This window comes from Sebastes umbrosus, chromosome 13, assembly GCF_015220745.1.
Source record: "Sebastes umbrosus isolate fSebUmb1 chromosome 13, fSebUmb1.pri, whole genome shotgun sequence".
NCBI classification, from domain to species: Eukaryota; Metazoa; Chordata; class Actinopteri; order Perciformes; family Sebastidae; genus Sebastes; species Sebastes umbrosus.
Genome location: NC_051281.1, coordinates 5,093,380 through 5,103,172, shown reverse-complemented (window position 1 = coordinate 5,103,172; position 9,793 = coordinate 5,093,380). Strand labels below are relative to the sequence as shown.

The 9,793-nt window shown below is 40.8% G+C and overlaps 1 protein-coding gene across 2 annotated transcripts; it reads left to right on the top strand.

Moving 5' to 3' along the window:
- The first annotated feature begins 771 nt into the window (after nucleotides 1-771).
- slc35a5 (solute carrier family 35 member A5) lies at nucleotides 772-9,554 on the top strand. 2 transcript variants are annotated; one of them, XM_037789884.1, is made up of 10 exons: nucleotides 772-923; nucleotides 3,094-3,250; nucleotides 3,419-3,517; nucleotides 3,604-3,737; nucleotides 4,751-4,818; nucleotides 5,113-5,301; nucleotides 5,854-6,054; nucleotides 6,146-6,273; nucleotides 7,014-7,282; nucleotides 8,607-9,554. In XM_037789884.1, exons 2-10 carry the CDS (start codon nucleotides 3,124-3,126, stop codon nucleotides 8,673-8,675), a joined length of 1,284 nt encoding a protein of 427 aa, XP_037645812.1. In that variant the 5' UTR covers nucleotides 772-923; nucleotides 3,094-3,123; the 3' UTR covers nucleotides 8,676-9,554. The 2 variants fall into 2 exon arrangements, with proteins under 2 accessions (XP_037645812.1, XP_037645813.1); XM_037789885.1 differs by having other exon boundaries at nucleotides 842-986.
- The last annotated feature ends 239 nt before the right edge of the window (nucleotides 9,555-9,793 follow it).

Here is a 9,793-nt window from a genome sequence, read left to right as displayed (position 1 = left end):
TAATATAGCCTATATGATTCTGAAATAGGCCATTCTGCATGATGAGTAGGCCTACTTTTACTTTTGGTATGGTATTTTGATGGTAATAGCCTTCTTATAGTACTTTTACTTGTACCAGCTACCACATTGAAGTGATATACCTACACAATAATGCATCACTAATTATAATTTAGTAATATAATATAGCCTATATTATTATGAAATAGGCCATTCTGCATAATGAGTAGGCCTACTTTTACTTTTGGTATGTATTTTGATGGTAATAGCCTACTTATGTAGTACTTTTACTTGTACCAGCTTCCACAATAAAATGATATACCTACACAATAATGCAAATTATAATTCAGCAATATAATATAGCCTATATGATTCTGAAATAGGCCATTGTGCATAATGAGTAAGCCTACTTTTACTTTTGGTATGGTAATTTGATGGTAATAGCCTACTTATGTAGTACTTTTACTAGTACCAGCTACCACATTGAAGTGACATACCTACACAATAATGCAAATTATAATTTAGTATTATAATATAGCCTATATGATTCTGAAATGGGCCATTCTGCATAATGAGTAGGCCTACTTTTACTTTTGGTATGGTATTTTGATGGTAATAATAGTACTTTTACTTGTAACAAGAGCATTTTTACATTAAAACAGTAGTATTGCTACTTTTGTCTACCTTTCCCTGTCTGTACTACTGTATAGTATTTAGCCTTATACATCACTAAATAACTGTGTGACTAAGCAAAAGTAAACAACCACAGACCTTCTCAGGTGGGGATAATCGATAGTCTGACGTGCAGTGCGTGCTGGATGACGTCATCACGTCAGCTGACTGCGCCAGTGCGCCTGCGCAGATAAAACAGGAAGTGCTCTAGTTCTGCTTCAGTTAGCATGTTTATGAAGAAAGGAGCAAAACAAGTAAGTCTCACTAAGACTTCTTTCATTTTGACATCGTATTGACGATTCCCTCAGAAAGGACATGTAAGAATGATTAAAATAACACGCGTGTTGTTTTTATAGAAGGTGTTTATTAACAGAAATGTCGTCATGTTGTGGGAGAGATGATGCTAACAGTTAGCATTGAGCTGTTACACTTGGTTCGTTTATAACAGTACATACTGTGTGTGAGCAGATTTACTGACTCTTATTGAGTAATCTCTCGTTTGTTATTGTTTTGTATTAGTCCTTTAGTCTATTAAATGCATCTCAAATTGTTTGTTTTGTCTGACAAACAGTCCAAACCCAAAAGATTAGCAATAAACGATGCAGAGAAGAAACAAGATTTCACATCTGAGAAGCTGGGACTGTCACTGGAAATACGTTTTTATGTTTAGATGTTCTGGCCTTTGTCATCATCCTATTCTTATCTTCTTCTTATAATTTCTTCTTCTCCTTGTCCTTCTTCTCCTTCTTGTCCTTGTTGTCCTTTCTTCTTCTTCTTCTTGTCCTTGTTGTCCTCTTTCTTTTTCTTCTTCTTCTTCTTCTTCTTGTCCTCCTCCTTCTTCTTATCCTTGTCCTCCTCCTCCTCCTCCTTCTTCTTCTTCTTCTTGTCCTCCTCCTTCTTCTTATCCTTGTCCTCCTCCTCCTCCTCCTTCTTCTTCTTCTTCTTGTCCTCCTCCTTCTTCTTCTTCTTATCCTTGTCCTCCTTGTCCTCCTCCTCCTCCTTCTTGTTCTTGTCCTTGTTCTTGTCCTCCTCCTCCTTCTTCTTCTTGTCCTTGTCCTCCTCGTCCTCCTCCTCCTCTTCCTTCTTCTTCTTGTTCTTGTCCTCCTCCTCCTCCTTCTTCTTCTTGTTCTTGTCCTCCTCCTCCTCCTTCTTCTTCTTGTTCTTGTCCTCCTCCTTCTTCTTCTTGGCCTTGTCCTCCTCCTTCTTGTTCTTGTCCTCCTCCTCCTCTTCCTCCTCCTCCTCTTCCTTCTTCTTCTTGTTCTTGTCCTCCTCCTCCTCCTCCTTCTTCTTGTTCTTGTTCTTGTTCTTGTCCTCCTCCTCCTCCTTCTTCTTCTTGTCCTTGTCCAACTACTCCTCCTCCTCCTCCTCTTCCTTCTTCTTCTTGTTCTTGTCCTTCTTCTTCTTCTTCTTCTTCTTCTTCTTCTTCTTCTTGTCCTTGTCCTTGTCCTTGTCCTCCTCCTTCTTCGTCTTCTTCTTCTAGAAGCACTGGACCTTTGTGTTGTCAGTTTTCTGACAACAGTAACTTGACCTTACCAAATGTGTATTAATCTGGTGTATGTGCCTGGTTGTTGCTACGGTTTATTCCTGATCATCCATCAAAAGACAGTTCCTAAAAGCCCAGATGAACCACTACAGAGCAGCAGCACACGTCAATATAAAAACTGCAGCCTTTAAAATGATGAAAATGTGTCATAAAGAATAAAAGCTTTATTACAGTAACCAAACAAAATTATTTTTAGTTTATGTTTATCTGATATGTTATAGAATTTGAATCTTAAATGTTATCAATTAAGGTGTGCAACAAAATTGTCTGTAGAAATTGTCTATAAAACAGATGCCTCTACACAGCGAGTAAACACCAAAACATGTGCAGCGTTGTCTGGTTCTGGTTCTGACTGTAACAATATTTAAATATCACTAATGCATAAATATAAAAATAAAAATTTTGGGGTGCACAGTTTGCTGTCCCTATTTTTTTATATTTTAAAGAGTATTTGCTACTGATGTCAACCAAAGGTCAAGAATTGGTTGCCAATTTCTCAAAATGGCAACTGTTACTGTCAAGCGTGACAAGGTTACATAAATGAGGTGTTAATAGTTTATAATAATCATGATATACTTCGGGGAAAAACAACTTTAAAACTTTCAAACCTGAAGAATGCAGGAAAATGTTGACCCCCACGATGAAAAGCCAGTTGTAAAATGTCCCATCAAATGTTTCTTCATTGCTCATACAGCATAGTCCAGGTGATTTTTAGCCACAGGAACTTTGAGCTGTTGAAAATATCCGCATTGATCTTAAGTTGTTGGATAGAGATGCACCAATCTTACCTTTTCATTTTCATTCTGAAACTGAAACTCAGGGTACCTGAGATACTGGAAACCAGTCTGATACCATCACTTTCTGTATCTGTGTTTGTATAGGTTTGACTGCATTCAGTTCCCGTCCTAGCCATGGTGTGCTGTCAGCCCTGCACCAGGCTGTGCTCCCGCTCCTCGGCCTACACTCTGGCCCTCGGCCTGGGCTTTGTAACGCTGGGGACCAGTCGCATCCTGCTGCTCAAATTCTCTGAAAACGCTGGTGACTGACAGATATTACTTTTTGTTTCCCACAGAGATTTAACATGATGTGATAAGCTTGTCTTCAAGTCAGCACACATTTGAAAAACATGTTATAAAACATGTTTTTCTGTGTATTCCACTGAGGTGTGTGACATATTGTGTCTCTTTGTTTGTTGTCAATTTGCAGAGAACAAGTATGACTTCCTCCCTGCATCCGTCAATATACTCGCCGAGGCGCTCAAACTGCTCTTCTGTCTGGCTATGTCAGTTCGGGTCATAGTCCGAGGTAAACTTTGAAGCCACAGCTGTCTCAGTGGGTTTGTGAATGTGTGTGATGGTTTGTTTATTTGCTCTTTTTGTTTGTTTCTTCAGAGGGACGATCATGCAGAGATCTGAGCTGTACTTCCAGCACGTCCTTCCTCAATTCCCTGAAGTGGGCTGTCCCTGCTTTCCTCTACTTCCTCGACAACCTCATCATCTTCTATGTGATGACTTACCTGCAGCCTGTTAGTTAACACTTCAATACCTAGTTATATGACCACTACCTGAAGGAAATATTGTCTATGTTAGATTTACATTAGGGCTTCTGGAAAAAAAAATCTGTTGCATAAATTCCAGTTAGTCAAGTCAACCTTTAATATCCCACCAGGGGAAATTTGGTTGCAGCCAGGTGTGCAAACACATTCATCATAAAAACATAATCATATAATGCAACAATCCAGAGATATCACAAGGACAAACAGTACAAAAAGCAAGATTGCATCAAATGAAGACAAAAAACTTTTGAATGTAGAATGCATAAAATGCTTAGGTGATGAGACCACCTGTGCAAATTCAGGCTACTAATAGAGTGCTGGAGGAATGAGTACCAAAACCCAGAAATTAGTTAGCATTTTAGCACTTCCAGTTCCCTCGTCTGGGAGTCAAAGGGTTTTTTGAATGGGTTTTTAGTTAGAAGCCTGAAAACTGTTAAGTAATACGACTGTGGTGTAGTTTGTTTATAGCCTAACGTTAGTTTTTTACTTCTGGTTCGATTGCATTTACGCTTCAAAAATCATAAAAGTGGTGTTCATTCGTGTAGATTAGGTTGCTGAACAAGTATCATAAACGTGTGTATGCCACAGAGCTTATTTTCTGTAATAATCCAAAACCCAATGGAAGAATCCCATTGACTTTTTGTCAGAAATACATCATTCCTGCAGCACTCTATTGCCGTACAGACAAAATATACTTGTATCTTTTTATCCTCAGAGCAGGAACTCTGTATCTACGGCCTGGAGGTTGTAGCTCAAACTCCCTCTGCACGGTGATCAGGACAGTCCAACATGACCAGTTATTCAACCCTCAATAACATAGCTTCAGTGATAAGGGTTATCTAAATTTAGATTTAACGTTCTCATATCATACCAGCTTTTACAAAACGTCCTGCTCAAAGTGTTGGTATTTGATTCAGTTATTATGTTCTGCTATCAGTCTGCTGTTTTATCTCTAAACAGGCTGTACCTCCTCTTGTCCCCAGGCCATGGCAGTATTGTTCTCCAACTTTGTCATCCTGACCACAGCTGTACTCTTCAGACTTGTTCTGAAGTAAGTGGTTCGATTAACAACCCTGTAATGTTTTGTTCTTCAGTAGGATGGTGTGTATGGTTATGAGTGTGCATGTGGTGATACACTTTATCTCATTCCCTGATTTAATGTGGTTGCTTTTCTATCCCTTTTTCATTTTTGTGACTTGTTTAGAAGAGACGTCTTCTATTTTAACCAAATATAAGTGTTTTCCTGAAAAGTTGCTTTCAGTAGTGTTTACTACACTGTTCATGTTAACAGCTCATGTCAACCTCAGGTGAAACTAAATTGTTTGTTTCCCATCTTTTCCTTCAGGAGGCGTCTGTCCTGGGTTCAGTGGGCAGCGTTATTTGTCCTCTTCTTGTCCATTGTTTCCTTGACGACGGGATCAGGGGGACACCAAAACTCCATAGCTGTGCCAGGTCTCCACTCGAACCCCCTCTCCACCCCCTCCAACTCCTGCCTGCTCTACACACAGCTGCTGGAGCAGATGAGGGACAGCAGGTAACAGGATGAATGAAGAGTACTCCACCGATTTACTACTGCACTCGTATAACATTGTCGGACTCAACGATGGGCAGTTTAAAGGGATAGTTCGGGTGTTTTGAAGTGGGGTTTGTATGAGGTACTTATCCATAGTCGGTGTATTACCTACAGTAGATGACGGTCGGCACGTCCACAGTTTGGAGAAACAGACAGGAGTTAGTGCACGGAAGCAAAGCCATGTACTGCTGTGGACGGGGTCCATGCAGTAACTCATGTCTGCTTCTCCAAACTGGGGTCATACTGACCGTCATCTACTGTAGGTAATACACTGACTATGGATAAGTACCTCATGCAACCCACAAACTATCCCTTTTAAAACATAAAAGGATCAAAAATCGATGCAGCAGAACCAGAGATATCTACTTTGTTATTCCATGCGTTCTTCTTTCTTGTCAAGACCTGGTGCTTACATCAATATTGTGATTGAAGACGTGTGTCTTTCACCGCCTATAGTCTGGCTCAGCTCTGTTGTTTTATTTTCCCTTGTTCATATCTTTCCTCCCACCACAGTGCCACTGAGTCGTGGGTGTCCTCCCTGCCCGGGCAGGCCTGGAGGGACAAGGTAGTGGAGAAGCTTCGATCTCTGGGTGTGGGTCACATCCTGCTCCTCATCCAGTGCTTCATCTCCGCCATGGCCAACATCTACAACGAGAAGATCCTCAAAGATGGAGACCAGCTTACAGAGAGCATCTTCATCCAGAACAGTAAACTGTGAGAGGCGACTTGTGAAGAACAAAATAAGGCAGAAGACACATAGCTAAATTCAATGCTAATCTTGGTCCTGTGCTTCATGGTTTTGTAGGTATGCCTTTGGTGTGGTGTTTAACGGTCTGACCCTCGGGCTCGGCAGTGAGGCGCGAGGCCTCACAGTGCACTGTGGTCTCCTCCATGGACATAATGTCTACTCCCTGTGTCTAGTGCTGGTCACTGGTGAGTGAACAAGTCCTCATACCTAAATGACAAAATGAAAAATAGCTGATTTGTCAGTGTCTTCCAAAACGACTGATATGAGTGTTTTCTGATCTGATGGTTAAGTTTAGGCGGCGTGTTAATCAGTGAGCTTTAGTAGGTGGATTTTTTTTTTTTTTACCAGTCATTATGCTAAGCTGAGCTAACCAGTTTCTGACTGTAGCTTCATATGTAACGGTCAGATATGATCAATCTCAAGCAAATAATTACATTTCCCAACTATTCCTTTAAGGTTAGGAAAAGATAATGGTCTGGGATTTGGAAAGATTGTGTTTATTGTCACAAGAAACCAACTTTGGTGGCTGGTAGGAGATAGGAAGCAAAACCTGGTCTCCTGTTTTCAAGCCAGACACTTTCCAACTACCAACAACCTCAGACTGTTTGCGGTGGCATGACAAAATGACTATTAAATATAGATGCAGGCCGTTTTAACGAGCAACCGATGCTGTGGTTTTTTATTTTTTTGTTGTCATTATTTGTGACTTCTTGCATTACTTACAAAAGGTCACTTGTCAGGTCATTTAAAAACTTTTGAGCAAATGACCAATGCTGTTGTTTATATGGTAAGGACAGTGAGTGAATAACTGTCTCCGAATACAAGCTGCAGAGTTAGTAAAATCAATAAACAACACTAAGGCGTATATGAATAAATTTGTAGTGCACATTTGAAAAACTCAAATTCTTCTCCGTCTCCTCCTCAGCTGCCCTGGGTTTATCTGTGGCCTTCATCTTGAAATTCAGAGACAACATGTTCCACGTGCTGACAGGTCAGATCACCACCGTTCTGATTACCGCCCTCTCCCTCTTCCTCTTCGACTTCCGCCCTTCGCTGGACTTCTTCCTCCAGGCTCCCACGGTCCTGCTGGCCATCTTTATCTACAACGCCAGCCGGCCCAAGGACCTGGAATACAGCCTGCAGCAGGAAAAACTGCGGGTCATCAACGGAGAGGTGTTCGAGAGGTCCAGAGGGGTAGGCAGCAAACCACAAAAACACAGAATCTTCACTAGTCACGTGCACACGCTTTTCTCACACAGCGTCACTCAGCTAACCCCCCATGTAAAACCCCTTCCTCTCCTCCCACACACATACCAAGCTCTCTATAGGAAACTTGGCTCTCATGTCTCTATAATGTGATTTCTTCAATGTGGGAGGAAACCTGATTCCCTGCTATGAAAACAGCATTCAGACTCATGCTGGTGCCGCACCTCAAGTACAGTAATTTCATTAGGTCAGTGTAGTCTATTGGATTTTGAAAGAGGAAGCTATTAAACAGGACAGATCTCTATGTCCTGAGGTCAGCAGGACTTTTAGGTAGTTTCCTTGACCAGATGCCAACTTAAAAAGTTAAAGGATAACTTTTAACCTGGACCCTAGTTTCTCATGTTTTTGTGACTAATAGGGACAACATTTTTTGAAATTGGTCCAGTATTGAGCGAAAATGCTGCAGACGGCATCCGCAAGGGCAAGGGTGCAGCATCAACGTTAATGCTGCAATGTTACGTTCACTAAAAGCGCTTGTTTTTGCCACTGACAGGCTCAGATTGTTATTATAAGTGTCTGACAACATTATGGAAAGGACCCTACAGAGAAATGAAATGTTTTTCTTACCTTTCACTTGTTTGTTATTGTGTTCACATATCGCTCGAGGAGAAGTCTCGTTGTGAAATCTGAATATCAGTATACTCTGGCTCAAAGACATACGGGCGGCCATCAAATTCAAAGACCTCATCCACATTGTGGAAATCATCTAAATATTCAGCCATAACATTGAACATTTTTTAGATAACACTAAGCTACGCTTTCTGTACTCCAACACAACAAACACTCACGTTTCCACTATGGATGTGTTCCACTATTCCACCGTTGTCTTCCGGCAACACGTCACCTCGCCAGATTTCACAACGAGACTTCTCCTTGAGCGAGACTCTTTCCATAATCTCAGATACTTATAATAACAATCAGAGCCTGTCATGGCAAAAACAAGCACTTTTAGTGGACGTAAATGACGGCGCCAGCTTGCCCCAATAGCACCGTATTACAGCCTGTGAGCAGCTGTCGGTTACAGCGCTCTCCCTCAATACTGGAGCTATTTCAGAAGTTGTTGTCCCTATTAGTCAGTTAGACACAAAAACATGAGAAAATAAGGTCACGGTTGAAAAATACCAAAGTTACCCTTTAAATGTTTGGTGATGATACTAAGATGTTTATCTTAGAAATACATTTGTGTCTGCCGGTTTGTCCTCTGGACTTCTGCATGCGTTCTGATGAGCTCTTAATGTGTTTTCTGTTGCAGGACGGCGAGGAGCTGGAGCTCCTGACAAAGCCCAACACAGACAGTGAATCTGAGGAGGAGTCATTTTAGTACTCACTTATTGCTATCTCTTACAAGACAGAAGAGTTTCTTCTTGCACTGCTGCTAAAATAAAGCAGCAGTATAGACTTGTACTCGTGGACGCATGATGGTCGCAGATTCTATCTGTGAATGACGGTGTTGGTGGATCATGTGATGAACTCTTTCAGACACTTAAATAAGTTGTGTATATTTTGAAAATGTGCCTGTCTGTATATGAGTGTTGTCATTGAAGTAGTGGAAGAAACATCAGTGTTTGTGCTGGGAAATAATAGTCACTGTATTTGACATTTGGTATCATTGAGGCTTTCTGTTATATGGATAGTTTATTTCTTCTAAAGATTCCTGTCGTATGTGCAGCTATTTGTCCGCTTGCAGATGATTGATGGGTTTGATGACCAGCAGCCACTTTTCAGACAGTTTTATGATTGTATAGGGCTTTATCCCGTGTTTGGTTGTTGTTGGCACAGTGTTAAAGTCAATCTATAGTCAATATTTAAACAATGTGGTAAACTGAAGCACAAACTATGGCTTCAAAAATACATTACAGGCAGAAATGTACGTGCACAACAGGCCTGACTGTCGGTTTCCATTTCAGTCTACAAGGCTTTCTATTTTTTCTGCTCACTCAGTGTATTTTCTTAAACATGAACCAGAACCATTAACAGCATTTACAGAATGTACCAGTTAGTATGTCTGGATTTCTGAAAGCACAACAAAGTGGCTCGTGGTTCCCTCTAACTTGGCCTTGAACTTTCCTTTTTTTGCCAAATGGTGGAGTGTTTATGTAGTACTACTGTGAAATATATTTCTTTTAAGACTTCTCTTGTGCCATACAATTTGAACACGTATGAATGCCAGTTGTTCTGAAATAAACTGCAAGTAAACTGCTTTGATTCACATGATATGACGGAGAAATGGAGCATAGGTTTGTTGAAAAGGATGGGGACAAAAGGTAAATTAATATTGGGAAACATACACAGTACAGGGAAGTGGAGAAAGAAAAGAATGATTGTGGATGGACCCACTGAAGGGACTGAAGCCTTTTTCTTACCTACTGTAGTAAAGCACAAAAGTATTTCCCTTCATCATCTCATTAGGCCACTAGGAGGAGATGTAGCTTTAAATAT

Bases quoted from the DNA above. Each gene is read 5' to 3' on its own strand.
- slc35a5 (XM_037789884.1), top strand. From the start codon at position 3,124: ATGGTGTGCTGTCAGCCCTGCACCAGGCTGTGCTCCCGCTCCTCGGCC. The intron at 6,274-7,013 runs GTGAGTGAACAA...TCTCCTCCTCAG, and splicing joins GTGTCTAGTGCTGGTCACTG to CTGCCCTGGGTTTATCTGTG. The intron at 7,283-8,606 runs GTAGGCAGCAAA...TTTCTGTTGCAG, and splicing joins TGTTCGAGAGGTCCAGAGGG to GACGGCGAGGAGCTGGAGCT.